This window comes from Trichosurus vulpecula, chromosome 3 (assembly GCF_011100635.1).
Source record: "Trichosurus vulpecula isolate mTriVul1 chromosome 3, mTriVul1.pri, whole genome shotgun sequence".
NCBI classification, from domain to species: Eukaryota; Metazoa; Chordata; class Mammalia; order Diprotodontia; family Phalangeridae; genus Trichosurus; species Trichosurus vulpecula.
Genome location: NC_050575.1, coordinates 64,461,622 through 64,482,809, shown reverse-complemented (window position 1 = coordinate 64,482,809; position 21,188 = coordinate 64,461,622). Strand labels below are relative to the sequence as shown.

Sequence of the window (21,188 nt, the reverse complement as noted above, 5' to 3'; positions counted from 1 at the left end):
TTAAGCCAGTTATATTCTAAGATTCCAGTGAAGGCTACTCTTACTTAAACATTTTAAAATTACATTTCTAATAAGTCTTCAGTGATTGTCCTAATGTCTTAGTATTTTGCCTGGGGATAAAGGAATCATGTACTGTAGTGAAACTACAGTAAGCCAAATTCTAACAAGATTCGGGATACCGTAATAGGAGAGCAACTCCAGTTCCTTGCTGCATACTTGGTGAACAATTGGTATTCTAATCTAAAAGATCAGTTGTCATGTGCTTCTTTAGCCCCTTAGCTGGTTGGCTAGTTATCAAAAACCAGTTTGGTCAGTCAGGGGTTTTCATGCCAGACCAGTGAATGAGAATAATTCACAAAACATCAAAGATTTAGAGTTGGAGAATTCTTCAGTTATCTAGTCTAGTCCTCATTTTGGTTCAGTGAGAAGTGACTTAACTAAGGTTACTCAGGTTGCCAGTAGCACAATTCTTAAGAATAATCAGTTGCTTTTGTTGCTTTAAATTTTGACTAATTCAGTTCTATGTATAAATGGATCCTTTCATGTAACTGCAGTGTGGTACTATATCAAAGCACAGTTCAGCATAATTACAGAAAATAGCAAATTGAATTTTAAGAAAACGCTACAAACACACACACGCACACACAGGGGTACGTTTGCACAGACACAAGAGTGAAGAGCTCTAAGCTTAACTAATGTAATTACATACAGGTACCAGAGGCTTGACCACTAGCATACCTGTGGGAACGCAGGTTTTTGGGATTACCCATCTTCCTTTCTCTAGTCACCAAGAGACTGAGTCCTAGAAATAATTATCTGATCTCATGGCCCTCTACTTTGCCAACATAAGTATGCCCTGCATAATAAAATCCTCCTTATCAATACTGACAAAAACATAACCAAAACTAATCTTTAAAGTAAAATCCTGCCCTTTTCTGCCATTATTCCTATGGAACTAAATGCCCCTTAATTACACTTGCTTTGTTTTTTAGGAGCTACTTAAGGGGATTAAATAGGAAAATCTGTATCCCAGTCCCCATTCAGCCAGTTGTAACAACTATGTGACTTTGACCACAGCACTTTAGAGAAGATTTCAGAATGTTTTTCCTCCTATCCTCTGTCAATACTCCCTATCTCAGAGTACTTACTCAGTTTCTCTATTTACAAAATGAGGATAAGAGGGTCCCTTCTGTCTCTGAAGGTCTGCCCCGAAACAGGCTAAAAGTGAGGAAAACTATAACACTAGAACAGGCCTGCACAATCTGCGGCCCATGGGCCACTTACAGCATGCCAAAGGATTTCCTCTACATACAGAGGATATTTTCCTCTACATTTTTCACAGGCTGCCTGAAATCCTTTGGCAGGCCACAGGTTGTGCAGGCCTGCCTCAGAATCAAGGCCAGAATGCAATAAACAAGAATTCACAGCCAGTCTTAAAGAGTATCACCATAATTCCTTGTACCAAGTATATCAACAATTCGCCAAGGAAACAAAGGCCTCACAATTGGCAGAAGGTCCAAATGTAAACAAGCAGATGTGTATACAATCACAGTTTATGAAAGCGGATATGTGGGCACTGGCAAAGGGCATTGGGATTGTTCCCACATCAACAGAGGCTGGGGTGTAATGTTCCACAGCCAGAAACTTACAGCTGAAAAAGACAAAACCTTCATACTAGTGGTTAAAAAAGGCTTTATTTTACAAAATTAAAAACAAATATTTACAATCATTTTAAATACCAGCTTATAATACCTGAGACATGCTTAAAGGACCACAAATTGAATCTAACATAAGCTTGTTAAAATTCAAGGCTTATCTATCTACTTCAGTGAGTAACCAGTTTCCTTCTTTCCAGTACAACAGGAATTTTGATCTTCAAAAAAGAGTCCACACTGTAGTCATTCAAGAAAGAGAAAACAATTCTTGAATGACTAGATTTTAAAACAAAAAGAAAAATAATTGTCCTGAGCTTTATATCCCAGATGTGGGAATACTACTTTCAAGAGAATTCTATCAACAAAAACTGAATCCTTTGCTGCCCTTCTTACTACTCACATTAATCTACTTCCTCACCTTATCCTCAGACTCGCTGAAAGGAAAAATAAGGGAGAACGAAGAGGAAGAGAAGTGGTAGAATCCCAAATGCCCATCTGACATTATTTTCCTGAATTGGAAAACTGCTGGTACAAAGTTACTGTTTAGGAAATAGAAATTGGGAGGCTTTTCTCTCCATCTAAGTCCCAGATGTTTTATCAAAGTTAATACCGAAAAAGAATTCAGAAGCAGCACATCAGATACAGCAAATCTGTATCATGATGGAACAATGCACTTAAGACATCTGAATGGCCAGATCCTGAGCTCTGGAGAGTGCTATAACTGAAGGGTAGACCAGTAGTTGAATTTTTTACTTTTAAGAAGAGAAACTTTCCATTCTAGCAGTGAGAAAGCGGAATTTTAAAAACTACACATTTACAAGCCAGTCCACAAGTACACCGTTTTGTCCTGTTTTCATTGGCAGCTCCCAACTCAGCTGAGCGTCAGAGTATCTACAGGTCTTCATTCTCAGAGATTAGCAACAAATTTTAAAATGAAAAGAGTGACAACAGGTAAGAGTTATACACATTTTACTTGTTTGTTTCTGACTTGTCCCTGATATTAAAAAGGTGTCCAGTGAGCCATATGTGCCGATGGTAGATGGCAACTGGAAAGGAAAGGATTGGGGATGAGGATTGGGGGAAGACTTGTTTACAAATTCAGAGTGAACTTCTTTCATCTGATCTAAAATGAAGACATCACTTGTCTTCAGTAAAACAAAAGTCTTTCTGCTCAATTCAGACTGTAGGAACAGTTCACTCAATAGAAGGTCTTTCTGTTGGGAAAGGAGAGAGATATACACATACAGAGACCAGTCAGGACAGCAAGCACCAGTACTGAATTAGGCCCATCCTGCAGAGCCGTACCCTGTCCCTCTTATCACTGTTGCATGTTATTAACGATAGCCAGTATGCTCATTTTTTCCTGAGCGGAGTCCACGTCCTCATTCTGTTTCTGTGCCACTCCTGTGCCAAGGCCGTAGAGCCGTCCACAGTACTTCGCATCATCAATACTGTCCTCAAAAAATAACTGGAGAAAGGACAAAAAGACCACTGTGAGAATAACAGTAAGATGAAGCCTTTTAAAAGAATAAAGCACTCTACCACCCACCATTCTCATATCCCGCAAATTGCAAACTTGATGTCAGCAGAAGGCTAAAGCACAAGGGCCCACAACACTGAATAATTTCAGTCCCTACTGGCTTCAAATGTCCATTCCTTTAATATTCACTTCACTGAGTAACAACTGCTTCCTAACTAGAAAAGGACTTTGCATAATTTGAAAATATTTTGTTTTCAAAACATCTGCACAAAATAACTCTAAAGAAGGGGGTGGACATATAATCACCATTTTAGAGAAATGATGTGGTAAGCTTGATACCAGAGCTTCACATCTTATCTCCAGTGCTCTTTCCAGTACACCTTCATAACTAGAATGTCTCAGCACTGGGAGAAGCTCAGAAAGACATGACTTCAAATGCTGCTTCCAAATGCTAGCAAGTCACAATCTCTGAGCTGCAAGTGCTTCATCTGAAGAAAGGGGGTGGTACCTTTCTATCTAAAAATGATATGTAGTAAAGTGAGTATACTACTCACAGCATTGTTGTAAAGCTCAAACAAGATAATAATGTAAAAAACTTCTGCAAACTTTGCAAATAAATGTTACTTATTCCCACCAGACTTTTTCCACCTCCCTTTGTCATACTTGTAGCTCAGATAGTATAGCTCAGTATTCTCCTGACTTAATGTGACACATGATGCACTGCCTGCTAACAGGTCATAAAGTCAGTGCCTTAAAAACATCAACATCATTAACATTTCAATTTTCAAGGTAAATACCAACACTGCAGAAAGCAATGTGGTGTAGAGGAAAGAATATTTTGCCGGGGAATCAAGACTTGTATATTCTAGACCAGGCTGTCCAAAATGCGGCCCGCAGTATGATTTATGCGGCCCACCTACAAGCATAGAAATTTACATAAATGCTTTAGTAAATGAAGCCCAGCTACGGCAGAGCTCTCACTAAAATGGCAAATCAAAATATATCATCAATTATTTCAATAAAAACCAAAGGTTGCATAGCCCTGCTCTAGACCAACTCAGATTGTGTGATATTGGAAAAAGCATTTTACCACAGTCTCTCCATTTGTAAAATGAGGTTGGACTAGATTATGTCTAGTCTTCTCCAGCTCTAACATTCTTAGATCCTACTTCAAAAAATAATTGAAGAGGGTAAGTAAATAAGGAGCCTAAACTGGGGGTTCCAAGCTTTTTTCAGATTCTTAATTAGGTGGTTGCAGAGGACTCTCAATACATTTTGCAATTAAAAGGCTTCTGCATAAATAAAATAAGCTAGTGATTTAACAATTTTTTTTTAAATCACAGCAATTAGTTTCTTTTGGCAGTCTTAGGAAGGGAAGCAAAACACTGAATGGATTACAACTTGTCTAACTATCTACAATATTTTCACATTAAAAGACACTGGGCTGCTATCACAGTTTTTTATGTTTCATTTGTCCCTCAGACTGAATTAAACCATTCGAGCTCCAGAATATGTTGTTATGGAAGGAGAAAAAGACTTGGAAATCAAAAAAATCACATCACTCTCACTTCCCATTCCTAAAACTGAGGTTGATACCCTTCTCTGAAATTTAGTTTCTACCCCTGTAAAATGGGAATATATATTCGAACCATCAACCTCACATGACTGTTGGGAAAAGCGCTTTATAAAGCTATAAAAGACTATAGCAATGTGAAATGTGGAAAATTAGGTGATGTGTGAAATGTTATTACTATTACTATTATTCCCAAACTGCCTTCAAGTTCTAATGGAAACCATGAATGTCAATAATCATGACCCCTTTAAGCTTCAAATAGGCCTAGAAGGAAATACAAAAGGGTATCATTTGCTTGTTGTCTGTTAATTCTTATGGTTCTGTCTTATTTTTTTGCATCTGACTGTTTTTGTTGACTTTTATAATCATCATCAGGGCAGCTAGACAAATATAGATGGAGTAGATAAGACTGCCAGGCCTAGAGTCAAGAAGACTCTTCTTTTCAAGTTCAAATCTGGCCTCAGACATACTAGCTGTGAGACCCATTTCTTCATCTGTAAAAATGAACCAGAGAAGGAAATGGCAAACTACTCCAGTACCCTTGCCAAGAAAACCCCAAATGGGGTCACAAGGAGTTGGACACAACTGAAACAACTCAACAAAATACTCATCATCATGTTGGCCCCTGTTTCTGAAGGCAGCATTTGTCACCTCTTTCATCCTGAAGAATGCCATTCCAGTGAGCAGTGAGTCTGAGCCTGCCTGATGTTGCCTGCCAATTCGTTGCAAATCCAGCTGATCAGCAACTTCCTGAAGACCTCCCTGTGGTTGGAAGGAGAAAAAAAAATTACAGAATCAAATCTTTTATCGAATAAACTAATTCTATTCTTTGAAAAATGCAGATTTGGAACTTGCCTAACCCTTGATCTGCCCTTGGCTTCACCCCAATGGGCCTCTCCTTCCTATAGTTATTAAAGCTCTTTTCTCCCAAAATAGTCTTATGTTCCATGTCTCCTCTCTTGTTCCATGTCTCCTCTCTTTGCTTGTCTGGTGGAGCCCTGTCTTACCCTAAGATTCAGACTGCTATAAAATACTAGCATAAAAAGAATGACAACTAATCAGTATCTGAACATCAAAACTTATGGAATGTAGAGATTGGGATGAAAGAAGCAAGTGGTTCCAAAGACTGCCAGGTTGAAGGTAATGTCAATACATCTCACCACTCCCCCTACCCTTAATTTTACTGCTCCAGGCTTTAATGCATCATATAAAAAGAAAGAATGCTCTAACAAAAATTTAAATGGACAGATGTCTACTACCTGTACAAATGATGACACCAAGGTATAAAGCAAAAAACACTCCAATAAAGAAATAGTCAAATCACAGCAATATGAAAAATAAATGTTCCCAATCACTAATTAGAGAAATGCAAAAACAACTCAACTCTGAGGTTCACCTAACACCCATCAAACTGGCACAGATGACAATAAAAGTCAGGACACCATATTTTAAGAAATCATACATAAAGACCTGTCCAGATCTAGTTAGCATCAGAGAGCAAAGTAAAGATGGAGAGAACATACTGATGCCCTCCTGGGAAAAAAAAAGGAAAAATCCCAGGAATATCGTATCCAAAATCCAGAGTTCTCCCATCAAAGAAAGATAGTGCAAGCACCTAGAAAGAAGCAATTCAAGTAGCAAGAAACCAGTCAGGATAACAGGAGACCTGACAGCTTTCACTATACATAAGAGGAGACCCCCTGGACTGTGGCAAGAGACTTGCAACCAAGAACAGAAATTATCCTGTGCAACAATGTAAATGGAAAAAACACTTACACACTAAAAGATCAAAAGTGAATGTAACAAAATCATCAAGATCAAAGAGGACTCAAATAAAGAGCCTGAGAAGACACTCTCAGCCCACCCCTTTGCAGAGGGGGGAGGCCCAGATGTTCTACACATTGCACATGGTTTTATACTTTTTTCAATGTTATCAAGTAGTTGTGCTAGGTTTTTTTCCTCTTTAAATATTACTATTTGTTATATGGAATACCTCCCAGGGAGGGTGGAGGAATACTTAGGCAACTATGACCAATGTAAGACAGTGATATCAAATAGAAGGGGATCTCTGCAGGCCACCTACTGACTCAGAAGATCATAGACTAGGTTATGTTGTATTTTTATTTATTTTGTAAACATTTCCCAATTTTAATCTGGTTGGGACACACTGTGAAGTTCTGAGCTGGGGGCCTCAAGATTGACACTTCTGATGTAAGAAAACCGATAAAAACATATTAAATAAATAAATATAGGCAAATGAAAAAGTGAAAGTAGCTAGCAAGTGTCAAAAAAAAATTATCCTGTAAGGCTGGGCCTAATCCTACAGGAAAATAAACAGGATAGTATTTCTGATGAAAGGACCACAATGGAATAGAAAGCTTGAAATACAAACAAACATAGAGTCAAGATAAACTTAGAAAAGTAAATTTATCTGAGCAATTGGAAAAGGCTGTACAATAATCAAATGCTAATATTCTAATAGAAGAAACAATCATCCTTTAGCAGCTTTTGTCTTCAAATGATACTGAGTTGAATAAGAAAAACAGAAGTCTTAGGGAAAGAATGGTTCTGGTTTTTTTTTTTTGGAGGGGGGAAGGCAGGGCAATTGGGGTTAAGTGACTTGCCAAGGTCACACAGCTAGTAAATGTGTCAAGTGTCTGAGGCCGGATTTGAACTCAGGTCCTCCTGACTCCAGGGACTAGCTGCCCCTAGAATGGTTCTGTTTTGAGAATTTTAAGAGAGGAAAGAGAAGGGAAAATAAAAGGAGTATATTGGTATAGAAAGGAGGAAGAAGGGAGTGAAACTACTAATATTCATAACTGGGGTATAGGAGAAGAGTATACAAACTTTAAAAAGGGGTGAGGAAGTCAACATTGGATGAATCTCACTCTTATCTAAAACGAACAAAGAAGGGCTGAACACACAAAGAGTTTGGGGTAGTAATACTTCAAACTCAACAGGTGAACAGGAAGGGGGAGAAGAGGAAAGATAATATTGGAGAGGAGAGCAAGCAAAACAAGACTTCCTCATCCTGGAGGCACATGAACAAAATAAATGTACAAACAAAAGAAATTATTTCGAAGAATACTGAGTAGTTTAATAAACTGACACAGAGAGAAGTGAGCAAAACCAGGAGAACAATTTATACAAGAACAAGACTGAAAAAAAAAATCAATCTGAAAAAATTCCATGTGTCCACCAACCATGTTTCCAAAGAACCTATACTGAAGCATGTTACCCACCTTCAAACAGAGAAGTGACAGACACAAGGTGCAGAGACAGATTTTCGGACATAGCCTCTGTGTGGGTTCATTTTGCTTAAAAATGCTTATTTGTTTAAAAAAGGGAGTAGAGAGTTTTCCCTCTTTCTTCCTCTAGACTAATGGGGGAAGAAGATGTGGGAACAGAGATGCCAAAAAGAAGAGAGTCATTGTGACTTTTTTTTAAAAATGCACAAAACAAAACAGAAGAAAGTTCAGAAGGAAGCGCATACAAACAGGACAGTTTTTAAGGTAATGTGATTGTATACTTTTTTTAGAGCAAGCAGTATGAAATGAAGATTAAATTTCATGTAGAATCTTCTCTCTGTGCATTGCTGTATGTACAGAAATTATCTTCTTTAGTACTTAAATTCAAGATTTTTAAAATTTAAGAGAAATATTAAATAATATTTTGACAATGTCTTAATCTGAAGCTCTTGGTGTCATGTGACTACAACACTGAATCAATTTTGGGGGAAAGATCTTAATTCCCTGAAACTAAGATCATCAGAAAAATCAGTCTTGTTTATGATAACCAAACTAAATTTTATTCTGGTGTTTAATGTCTTTTTTGCTTAATCCAACTAAGAGCGTTAATCTTTTTGTTTTCCTTTGAGCAGAATGAAAGGGGAAACTTTAGTAGGAATGGTTGAAGGGAGAGTAATTATTTCAGGAAGATATTTCTTCCAAGGTTGTGTGCCAATATTGTTCCATTTAGTCAATCAAAACTCCTAAGTGTAAAATATGTATCTTTGTTTTACTTTGCTGTGGAGTTTCATCTCTTGTTTCACAATCTGTAATATGTAATTTGTAACTATAAAATGTATCATGTAATGTAAAAATGCAATTTGTAAGTTGGAAGTTGCTTGGGGAAGAGAGGGCACTCTGATTAGCAAGGAAATTCATCTAACCTCTCTCCAAGCAGACATGATTGCATTTTAAAAAATTGTCTCTGAAAGATTGTGGCTAAAAGTATGAATTGTTTTCTTCTATAAGACTGAAAAGTCACTAGATTTGATCATTAAAGGTCAACAGTGGCTGCCAAATAATTTCAGTAAAGTGATGGGAGGAGTGAGACTACAAGGAGCTGATGAATATTTGGTGATCAGGAATAGAAAACTTGGGTTGGTTTGTTTGTTGTAAGTTTAGCTGTCAAAGTGAAGAAGATAGCTACTGAATATGAGTTATGCAGGAAAACTAAGATAATTTTTTTTAAGGATTGAGAAGAGCATTTTTACAAACAAACAGAAGTCAGTGATGAGGGAAAAATTAAAGATGCAAAAGAGACATTATTGCTTGAGCAGATACTTGGAGAAGGAGGAAGGGGACAAGTTCAAGCATATACATAAAGTAATTGACCTAATAAGGAGTAAGGATACCTCCTTTGAGACAGAAGAAAGAAAAGAATGGGAAATTATGCTAGGAAGTGTTATAAGGGCTGAAGGAGCTCAAGTGGGATGACTTCAATCCTACTGGAAAAATAGAAGGATAAAGCAAGCATGTGCTTTATGTGTGCAGGGAATGGGGAAATGGGGATCTGAAGAAAGAAAAAGTTTGGAACAGCTACTATATAAAATGAAAGCAATAAATTAGAGTAGGACTGCAAAACAGTTATGAGGGCCACAAGTTATAACCATACCCTACAGCAATCCAGGAAACTCCACTGGGGGGTAATCATTTGGCCACAGCTCGTTTATAACATTATTCCTATGGAACCATCCCCTATAATGTTAATTTACCTAATGACAATGTTATGTTTTCTGAGCATTTTAAAGACTTAAACTAATAATTAGAGAAGCAATGGTCTGAAAGACTTGGGTTCTTATTCCAGCTCTTGATGCTTTCTAGACTTCTGACCATGAGAACAATTCTGTGTTCTCCTCTGAGAATCACTTTTTTTATTTGCCAAATGAAGATAGTAACTTGTACTATGTACCTCAAAGAGTGTTCTAAGGAAAGATGCTTTATAAACTACTACAAAAATGAGTTATTATTAATTAGTTTTCTGATTTAAGTGCCAAGTAAACGCTAGTTTACAAATTTGTTAACTGTCCTTCCCTATTATAGCTATTAGCTACCTTCAGGGTCATGATATACTTTAGTGACTAAACAGTAGCTGGTCTTACTCAGCTACCAGTGATACTATGAAAAATCATTTTTACCTTAAGGTTTTTGCAACTCTTCATCAAGTATTTCACATCATAGATAGATGGGAAGAAGAGGTTCAAAATATGGAAGAATTCATGCTCTTCTTCTGGTAATCGGGAGTCAGTTAGCAGCTTTACCATGTAGCCAAAATCATAACCACTGTATGGAAGGAATCAATCACTGCAGTTAAACAAATGGCAGAGATTAGAACCTACTACTCTGCCTCTCACAATATATAATATAAAAGACTAAGGCCTACTTTTCCAAAATTTTCCAATTTTTTCAGTTTAACTGAACTCAGAAGTGAATAATCACATAATAGATCATTAGATAAAGTTATAGAAAAAAATACTAAAACATGTCATAAGTCTAGACTTTATATAACAGAAAATACCCTCTCTCTAATGGACAAATGACTTCACAGTTCAATTAGAATAAGGGCAAACAAGACATAATGTGCTGCCTTAGAAAGGCAATGCCCTGACTTTCTCACTCCCCTAGAATTACACAAACTGATGATTATCAAATGTCTCAGGAAATCAACTATCACAGGCCCGGTTTTTTCCTTAAACTGACAAAAGCTAAGGATATACAACAAGTAAATATCAAATTCTAATCATTGTTACTGATGACTGAAATAGAGAACAACACAAGTCGAATTCATTATTATGCTAAGACCTAGTGAGCTTGTTACTTATTTAGGCTCTTTCTAGGACTGACCTATGAAATGAAAGCCATTTGACGTTGTCGCAGAGAACTACTCCTGAGGTCATGAGCAGTTCCGCAAAGTGCAAAGTGTCAATACCTTCCTCTTCATGCTTCTGGAACTGTAACCCTGAGTTAGCAAGGAGATCTATGGAGTCCTGGGAATACATGTCCTCTCTAAAAAAGTAAGGCATTCACTTATAAGTGATGTCAAATTACAGCTGTCATTTTAAAACATCAACAGTATCATAGAGACAGAAGAAATTTTTTTCTAAAATGATTTTTGGAAGGCTACTTTGAGGTACCTATGTTTTTTTTAAAGGTGAAATCAACTTCCCCAACAGTCCTGAAGTACATAACAATAATTCTCTGGGACAAAAGATACATTCACAAATAATTTGTTAATCTAGATATCAGAGCAGTCATGAAATAAGCAATAGAATCAAGTTTCTGACTCTCATTCCAAGACACACTGCCCTCTTCCTTTTAGTAGGTTTGTATACTTATACTCAGATTTGGATTGGACCTTAGAATACATTGGTTACAGGGGACTCCTAGCAGAAAATTCCCTCTATATGAATCAGCACCTGTTCTTCAATTTATATTCTTGGAGAATAGCTATGGCATAGCAGAGGTTAATTGGCCCAAGGTCACAGTATATGGGTTAGAAAGGAGACCAGAATCAAGATCTTCCCAGGGTTTGGTAGGCTCTCTATCTATTATGTCAAACTGCCTTTAAAACTCAGATTAGACTAACAAAATAAAGTCACTAGATTAACTGTGGATACTACAAAAATGATTTGCAGTTTTCCCCTCGCCTACCTAAAATTAGTACTGCACTGCAATCTATTGTTCCACCTGTGTAGCTGTGATGTAATGGAAAAAGCATTGGATTGGGTTCATATCCTAGCTCTATCAGTACCTATACAACATTGGACAAAAGTCATTTACCCCAAGTGGATTTTAGTGCCTACATCTGTAAAATGAGGGCACTAGACTAGATGAGAGGTATCAAACCTAAATAGAAACAGATCCCTGCAGCTGCATATTGACTTAGACAACCACAAATTAGATTATCTATGTTGTATTGTATTTTCATTCATTTTGTTTGACATTTCCCAATTACATTTCAAATCTGGTTCTGGCTATGCTAGGGGATTTTGCAAGAGTTTGACAACTGTGGACGAGATAACCTCTGAAGTTTCTTCCATTTCCACACCTCTAAGCTCCCTTCCAGCTCTGAACCCTACAATCTTATGTAAGAAATTGTTAAAACACAAAACTCTACTCTCCTTTTCTCTGTATTATTTTCATCTTGTCAGAAAATAAAATAAGCTTTTTACCCCTAAGTTATTCAAAGCCCTCTTTATCTTCAAGGAACCCCAAGTGTTTTTAAGAACTTATTCCTGAAGTCCTTTTCCCCATTTAAATAATACAAATTTGAATAAGACTATGGTCTTAATGTCCCTCTAAAATAAGCCAGACTATTACAATAATCTGTCAGGCTGTCTACTTTTAAAAGCTGCATCATAAATTTTCCAGCAAAGAAGTCATAATTTCAGCCTTTTCTGCTGAGATCTTTATTTTCTGAGGGTCTATACACCTTTATCTCTCATGGTTCAGGAATGGTTCAAACTATGGAATATATTGTAATTAAATGCTAAGAACCATCAAGAATAGAAAATATGATGGAAAAAAAGTTCCTCTATGAAGGCCTACTCTAGTGCTCTATCCTGGCATATAGGTAAATGTGGGACTTCCAAGGATATGTTAGCAGAGCACAAGTTCTAGCATGTTCTACCTCTCTGGAGAGGTTTCAAGTATCAGCCCAACAACATACAGTATATGTGACATTCAAGTATTATCCTAAATCCAGAGAAATACATCATCAGGTTGGTTGCAAGGTAATGAATTTTGTGACCAAGCAACTCGTGAAGATCATTTACACTAAAGTATACAAGGATTATAATCTGGTACTTGTGGAGAGAACACCAACAAATTCATGGTTTCTGAAGTACTGAGATTTTAATACTGATCCCTGTAGGGCCAAGTATATCTTAAGTTCGAATGTCACGTTCAGTAAATTATATAAAGTTTAAAATGAAAAAATGGTTAAAAAACAAGAAAAGAACCTAATAAAATCACTAGTAATCAAAAATATACCAATTTAGCAGGTGAGGAAAAAAAAAGCACAGACAACTTACGTAAGGTTGAATTTGAAGTTGAACTGCCAGGTGTTGATTCCGGAAGGATATTCTCCTTTCTCATTTGTGAATGTAAGGCCCAGCTGTATAATTTTAAGGAGGTCAACATTACACCGAAGAAGCTGATACTGGTAGTCTATGGAGCTTCGAAATTCCCCAATTGGTCTCACTACAACACCTGGAAATTCTGTGTCCTAGAGAAGATTGGAAATGCATTTCTTAGCGAAAAGTTCTGTGAACGAATGGCTACTAAACTGATAACTCATCCATCTCCCCAACTGACCTCAGTTTATAAAGAAATCTTTCAACTAGACAACCTAATACCACTTAAAATAAAGCAGCAGCAGCAACAAATCTAGAAGTATTTGTCTATTATGGGATCCCAAGAAACTGTGAAATAGTTCTGACACTAAAAGGAAGTGGGCAGAAATGACTAGACACACTCACTATACATGCACAGAATTTCGGTGTCTGGTCAGAAGGAGAACAGTGCTGGACATGGACTCAGAACCTGTGTTCAATCTAGTTATAACCCTGGGCAAGTTACTTAAGTTCTCTGTGCCTCATATTCATCTGAAAAATAACGGAACTGGACTAGAAACTTATAAAGGCCCCTGCAAGTTCTAAATCTATGCCATTTAACAACAAATTCAAACACAAATACTTACTAAGTGCCTGCTAAGGCATGTTGTTACATGGCATTGGGGATACAAAGATGAAAAATGAGATTGCTTAGGTTCATCAAGGATAAAATGTGATAAAGGAACCCTGGGAGGAGGGTGGGAGGGAAGATGCAAGGACAGGAAGGGGAGGGAAAAATCAAAGATACTATTTTTTAAAATATATTGGGGAGGAAATTTCAGATTAAAAAGGGGAAGAAGAGATTGTTGGTCAGCTTGAACACAAAGAGGCAGAACAGTACAGGACAAAATGACAAGAAGAGGTGTTTGTACCTTACCTATAGGTAATATAAAACCCCTGAATGCTTTGGAGCACAGGAGTGACTTGGTCAAATTTCTGCTTTAGGAAGACTATTGTGAGAGATTATTTCATGTAGCTATATGAAGGATGGATGGAGAAAGAAGAGGCAGAAGGCAAGAAGCCACAACTATAATTCAGATGAGAAGTATAAAGGATCAGAACTAGGGTGCTGGCAGGAAAAGTTGAAAGGAAGTGATAGATGCAAGAAATATTACAGAAAACTTTTTTTTTAACTTGACATCTGAGTGGATGTGGGGGAATGACCAAAGGAAGAAAATGTCAGAGCTTGAAGGACTAGGTGGATGGTGGTACCAAGTGGCAAAGGAGAAATAGACTTTGTAGAAAAGATGATGAATTCAGTTTTGAACATGCTGAATTTACATTTAGCTGAAAGGGCAAGGGGAAATATAAGGCTATCACTCAGGAATGGATATAGATCAATACCACCAGTGAACAACAAAGCAGGTCAGGAGAGCTGCATGAGAAAAGGAATGGAAACAGGAAAATAACAAGGTGTTTTCATGGGGGCAGTAAATAGAATCAATTTAGCCAGGTGAAAATTTACACAGAGTCATGGGGAATAAGACCAGAAGTAAATTGGTGCCAACCTATGAAGTGGTTTTTGATAGCAACCAAAGGAGTCTGACTTTAATTCCTATTGGTAGTCCCTAAAGGAGAAGCAGCATTGTGCAGCGGAAACAACAATGGATATATAAGACCTGAATTTCAAGTCTTACCTCTGCCTCTTAATTAGTTTTGTGATCCTGGGCAAGTCATGATTTGATCAAAAGCCTGTTTCCTCCTCAGTAAAATGGGGATAATAATACTGGCAATACTTGTGTCACAGAGTCGTAAGGAAAGCACTTTGTAAACTGTAAAGAAATAACTATAGAAATGGGAGCTATTGTTACTGAGGGTTGTAAACTGGGGAATGAAAGCAGTGTTTAGAAAATTTAATCTGACAGCCTGTGTAGGACACAATGAGGAGGGGACCCTAGAGAAAGTAATGTCAGTCAGGGAGTTATTACAAGCAGTGCAAGCAGGAGGCAATACATGAGGCTATGCTTGCCATAACCTGCTGCACTCTATGTCTTGGCTGCCACACTGATGGTGTTTCAAAAAGCAGCACAATTTTCCATCCAGTTTCATATACGTTGATTATATTGTGCAGGGGTCAGCAAACTATAGCTCTCCGGCCAAATGGGCTCACTGCCTGTTTTTGTATAGCCAGCTAAGAATGGTTTTTACATTTTAAAATAAAGTTTACTGTATTTAAAAACACAAAAACCATTCTCAGCGGACTGTATAAAAACAGGCAATGAACTACCAAGGCTGTAGTTTATCAATCCCTGGTCAGTCAAATTTACTGATTTTCCTTATTTCCATAACTAAAGGTAATTCAAGTACAGTGCATCACATTTACCATAGCAATGTAACTGTAACTGAGCACAATTTCTCGGATCTTCCTCATCTCTTCTTCTAGGTTGCTGGCCCAGACTTCACAGATAACCTGGCTGTTCTCCGCAAGTGCTGCAGGCATCCTGAAGAAACCCGAGAAGACACCTTCAGTTAAGACTGAATGACAGGACAAGCCAGAGAGCTGTAGTTCTAATCTAAATACAAAAACATATGCTTTGAAATGGCAAGTTTATATATACTTCACTGCTTCAAGGACCTATGATTTCATTTTGTGGCTACAACTCCTCTAACAATGTCAAATCACAGCCCCCTTACGTTTTTAGTAGATGGTCTTCAAGAGCTGCTATGACTAAAATACTCATCACCCCTATTATCAACTTAGTTATAAGCCTTGCCAAATTTAGCTAAGCTAGTCCCAAGAAAACAGATATATGGTCCAGCATCAGACAGTCCAAAATATTAGTTCATTTATCAGTTATCATTTATAGCATACAGAAAATGTTAAAATAAGACATGTTTTCTCTGTGCTTTAACTGATTTAAGCCAAAACATAAGATTACACTGGTCCTCAATCTGATAAAAACAAGGATGTTGATCACTGTTGTCAAGAAAAATACCACATAAAGTTTTCTAAACTGAACTGGTTCCTTAAACCAACTTTATGGGCCCCCTGCTTTCAGAAAAGACACGCCATGTCCTTAAACCAGTTCTCTAGTCCTCTCTGACTTGCCATAAACCAATGGCTAAAACTCACCTCACGACAGCAAACCTGTATACAATTCTCACATCATTCTATATGATTAAACCATGGGAACCAAACATAAAAATCTTTTACAAAGAGATTGTTTCATACACTTTAGCATAGATCCAGAAATGATTGAGGCACAGGAATTCAAACCCAGAAGAGGCTGCACCAAAGGAGCAAAAAATTAATGGTTTTTATAACCATGTGTCAAATAATAGGAATATGAAGACAAGCCAAGAAAAGATATCCCTCCGCTTTCCAAATGTGAACTAATATTAGAACTACCTGACAACTTAAAACACCCTCTCTTATAAGGAGAGCTAGCAGCAAAGGATGAAATATTTAGCACCAAAATTTTCCACTGCTCATTTGAACCTTCCTTCAACCAAACTGAAGCCTAGTAATATATAACTAACATTTCATTTCTAAACACATCAAGAGAGGGAATAAACATTTTACATAGCACCTACTATGTACCAGGCACTGTGCTAAGCACTTTACAAATATCATCTATTTGAGATATTATCATTTACATATATATGCATGTATACACACATATATCACTACAAAGCATAAAAAAGTGACCCAAAAATAAAAATACAAAAGTTTAAAGGCAAAAATAATAAAACCAAAACTAGAAGGGTTTGTGGAACCAGATTTCTTAGTGGGGGGAAAAAGAATTTTAAACTATAGAATTCAACGTATAAGTTGGGAAAACAGGCACACTAATGCACTGTTGTTTAGTGGAACTGTGATTGGCCCAGCATTTATGGAAAGCAATTTGGAATTATGCCCCAAAACTCACTAATCTGTTCATACCTTTTGACTCAACAATACTACTCTTAGGCCTCTACCCCAGAGATATCAAAGAAAGAAAGAAAAGACCCACATATATAAAACTACTTACAGCAGCTCCACTTATTGCAGAAAAAGAATTGGAAACTAAAGAGATGCCTTATAAATTACAGAATGGCTTAAGAAGTCATGGTCATGAATGTGATAGAATACCACTATGCTAAAAGAAATGGGAAAATAGATAACTTCAATCAGATGGAAAGACTTCTGTAAACTGTTACAGAGTAAAGAACCAGAATAACAATTTATATTATAAATATTATACACTGATGAAGAATGAAATGAGCAAAATGAGAACTTATACATTGTAACAAAACTTTGAAAGCTTTAAAAACTATGATCAACACAATGCCCATCCATGATACCAGAGCATCAACGATAAAACATACTATTTACCTCCTGACACAGGTTTAGAGTGCAAAAAAATTGATTTTGTCTCTATACATATATCTATTTACACACACACATACACAGAGTATAGAGATGAGGGAATTTATTTTTGTTTGTGGGTATTTGTTAAAAGGGATTTTTCTTTACTCTATTTTTTCCAATGGGGTAGGGGATAGAAGGAAGGGAAAATAGATTTCTGTTCATTGAAAAATAACATAAAAATGGTGGGGGGGGGTGGAGATAACAAAATTTCAGAATGTTACATTTATTTCAAGATGAGGTCACAATTTATTTAATTTACTTGTTTTATTTTCTTACAAGAGACCATAATAGAGTGGGATAATCTGTAAATATTTATAATGTAAAAGCACACAAATAAACCTTTAAAAAAACTCACTTAACACACTATTCGTTATATTGCAATATTCATTTGAAAGTAGGTCCACAATAGAATTCAAGAAATTATTATAAGTATTAAAAATATTTTATGGTAAAGCTGATTTGCACAGTTCCAAGTGCAACATTATTATGAACTTTCAGTGTATAGGCAAAGTCCGTAGCCTAGTAACATCCAAATTTACATTAGTGCTAACCCAAAATAAGGCCACTCTATAAATTCAAATTAGATAAGTGTTCCAGTAGAGATCTGAAACAGAATAAAAGTTTACATTGTGAAGCACCACAGATGGATATTCAAGACTCATCTTCAACAACACAAGGATTAACCCCAGTGGACTCTAATTAGCTCCTTCCCTTTACCACACAAAACCCTCTAACACTTACATACACAAACTATCCAACACCATATACTTGTATGTTCTTAAGGAACTCTTAAATCATTCCCTGGTCAGCAAATCTGTCGACTTCCATTTAGCTGTATTCTTCCTTAAAGGTGGTGACATTTCTCCTTCCTTCAGCACAATAGTATCACTAGTACCACACAGTACCCACCAAAGCACGCACTCAATAAACACAGCTTGAATGAACAAATGGAGTGAGATAAAGAGAGTCAGCCTGATTTGCTAAGAGATGCACCAAATTGCCAGAATCAAAAAGGTCAGTTAACATAGAGGTTCAGATTCTAACTAGTGCTTGTGATGAAACAAATAATTTATGGCATAATGGAAAGAACACTGGATTTGGAGATGAGACCTGGGTTAGAATTCTAGCTTTGCTACATACCAGCTGTATCTTGGGCAAATCAACAATCTCTCAGACTTAAGTTTCCCAAACTATAAAAATAAAGTAGCAATACCTTCCCTGATTTTACGGAACTGTTTGAGGATAAAAGCTGATAATAGCTGAAGTTTATGGAGTTCACCATCATAATCATCCAACTCTATATTAGGGCTATGTTAACGTTAAAGTTTCACCTTTCCAGAAACTACTCCACTGCCTTATGTCTCAAGAGTAACTGAAACAGTATACAACCACTCCACTTCAAAGATCACAATTAAACTATCTTCTGGGCAAGCTGAAGCAGCCTGGAACGACTAGTTCACTCAATGACAAAGGCAACACAAGAGAGCCAAACTAAAAATGCCTTGATATCACACTCAAATCTAGGAGGAAGCTTAAGAATGGATGATTAGAAAGCATTCAGTCTGAACCTAAATCACCAGGCTCTCTTTCTGCCTTACAAACCTACTTGCTGTAAAAGGTCAAATGAAAAGTCGGCTCATTGAGGAATAGTGGATGGCTACTCCAGCTAAGGAAAAAAGTTCTGAGGTTTTCAATGTTATATCTAGTCATTAACTACATTTAATGTTTCCTGCATCTTACCCAAGAAAATAAATTACTATACCAACATCTATGAAATGCAGTGTTATGTGAGTTTTAAAAGGCTCCTTAAAACAAAGACATCAAGGATTAAGCTATTCGGAGATTCTACCCTAAGTCTACTAAAAACTGAATTCATTCTTCAAAAGGCTTCCAGTACCTAAAAATAAACAAACAGAAAACACAAATCAAACAGATTACTTAAATATGTAAGTAGGTACTTAAATGGATGCAAGATCAACTTGTGTACTTTTATCAGGGCAAATTGTAACCCATCCACATCTTCTCTAGAAGGAAAGGAATGAATATTCACACCTATCAACCTACCTATGGGTACTTGTGGAACACCGCAAACAAGTTTCCATAACCTCCGAAATCGTCCACTGACAGATAAGGCTATATAGCCAAGACACAGACATTAAATAAGAAATGGGGAAGGGGGAAAGAAATAAAGAAACAAGGTCTGCCAGTTAAATATTTTTTTTAAAAAAACAAGGAATCGAATTTGAGCGGGATGGATAAGCAATGCCGCATCTGTTTGAGGCAGAAAAGGAAGCGAGAGGAGAATAGCCCCAACTGTATCCTCTCCGCCGCTCAAAGTTTCTAGAGACACTCGCTTGTCCTGCAGCCCCAATTCTGTCCCTTTCTGAGCATCAATGGGCACCTAACCTGCTTCACACCTGCTGCTTCTCCATGGCCAAGTCCACGTTTGGCCAACCTTGGTGCGCCGCGGGGAGACGGGGGTATTGAGAGCAAGAATGAAAGGGGAGAGGAGCGTAAGCACAGCGGCTCTCCCTCCCCACGTCCCTTCCCGAGGGGTCTACACCTCAAACTGTCATCCCTCATTCCTCCTCCTTCCAGGTCCTGCCCCTGGGCCCTCCTCCGGACAATGGTCAATTCTCCCCCAACTCTCCGGCTTTAAGTTTACGCTCTCCCTTCCAGATTCCTCCGTCAGTCCCCGCTCACCTGGGCCTGCTGGGCCCGCAGCGGGCGGGCGTACGGGTGGCCAGGCAGGCGGACAGATTCTCCGGGGGGCGGCGGCGAAGGAGGAGGCGGAGGCGGAGGCGGAGGAGGAGGAGGAGGCTGCCCCGGAACCGGCTCCTTCCTCCCGCCCACAGCCGTTGCCCCGGATCTGCTCCTAGCGCCGAGCGCAACAGCGAGAGAGGGCCCTCGGCCCAGAGAGGCCCGGGACCTTATGCACCACCCACACACCCTTCCTCGACCGGGCAACTCTAGCCAGCCCAGTCGTCCGACCTCGCCTACTCCCAGCTCCCTTCTGCGTCACCTGGACGCCAGAGCGCCTGATCAGTCATGCCAGCTCCGCCCCCTTGCGCGCCCCAGCGACCTCTAGCGGGGTCGCAGAGCCCCTGCTTTCCGAGGGAGGCGTGCGCAGGCGCAGGGCCACGAAGCCGGCGCGCGGGACTTATGGCGAGTAAGGAGAGGGGGCGTGGAGTGGGAGGGGTAAGCATTTGAGCACGCCGGCGGACGACGCGGCCCTACGCCTCTTCAGGGAAGAAGCGCGGCGAGGGCCGGAGATACGTCATAATCCCCTCCACACCCCAACGGAGCTCTTCCCTGCCGGCGTTGGCGTCCGGCTCGAGGACAGAAAGGGGCGTGGCTCTGAGCCAATCACGCTGGGATGGGGCGTGGCCTCGAACCTCTAGTCAGGCGGCGGGAGTGTCACTTTACCGTTTTCACCACCCGGCCTTACTGGTCTTCAATGACTGCTGTTGCCGTTGAAATGCTAAGGAATGGACACCTCCGTCCACTAACGCCCTAGTTATCCTGGAAGACAGATTCCAGGGCTCAGCCCCGTGCCCCGCCCCAGAAAAAAAAAGGCAAAAAATGGACAACAGAAAACCCATTACCCTCCTGCCGTTCCTGTGGCCCTCAGTTAACACTTCCGGAGAGAAGGGTCCGGGCCCGCCATGGGGCGCACCTTTCCAACCGCGACCCAGAAGCAGCGTTACCTTGGCAACAGAAATGGGAACATT

At 38.6% G+C, this 21,188-nt stretch overlaps 1 protein-coding gene across 3 annotated transcripts; it reads right to left on the bottom strand.

The window, feature by feature from the left end:
* Nucleotides 1–1,675: 1,675 nt before the first annotated feature.
* CNOT8 (CCR4-NOT transcription complex subunit 8) lies at nucleotides 1,676–20,816 on the bottom strand. 3 transcript variants are annotated; one of them, XM_036752436.1, is made up of 7 exons: nucleotides 20,161–20,816; nucleotides 15,430–15,547; nucleotides 13,026–13,219; nucleotides 10,837–10,998; nucleotides 10,131–10,275; nucleotides 5,360–5,470; nucleotides 1,676–3,123 (listed from the first exon to the last, which is right to left on the bottom strand). In XM_036752436.1, exons 2-7 carry the CDS (start codon nucleotides 15,544–15,546, stop codon nucleotides 2,974–2,976), a joined length of 879 nt encoding a protein of 292 aa, XP_036608331.1. In that variant the 5' UTR covers nucleotide 15,547; nucleotides 20,161–20,816; the 3' UTR covers nucleotides 1,676–2,973. The 3 variants fall into 3 exon arrangements, with proteins under 3 accessions (XP_036608331.1, XP_036608332.1, XP_036608333.1); XM_036752437.1 differs by lacking the exon at nucleotides 10,837–10,998 and having other exon boundaries at nucleotides 20,161–20,765; XM_036752438.1 differs by lacking the exon at nucleotides 15,430–15,547 and having other exon boundaries at nucleotides 2,608–3,123; nucleotides 20,161–20,355.
* Between the last annotated feature and the right edge of the window lie 372 nt (nucleotides 20,817–21,188).

Excerpts from the sequence above, each read along its gene's own strand:
- CNOT8 (XM_036752436.1), bottom strand. The coding sequence starts at position 15,546 with ATGCCTGCAGCACTTGCGGAGAACAGCCAGGTTATCTGTGAAGTCTGG. Across the intron at positions 10,999-13,025 it reads AACTTCAAATTCAACCTTAC|AGAGGACATGTATTCCCAGG; the intron begins GTAAGTTGTCTG and ends TTACTTTTTTAG. Across the intron at positions 3,124-5,359 it reads CATTCTTCAGGATGAAAGAG|TTATTTTTTGAGGACAGTAT; the intron begins GTGACAAATGCT and ends TCCTTTCTCCAG.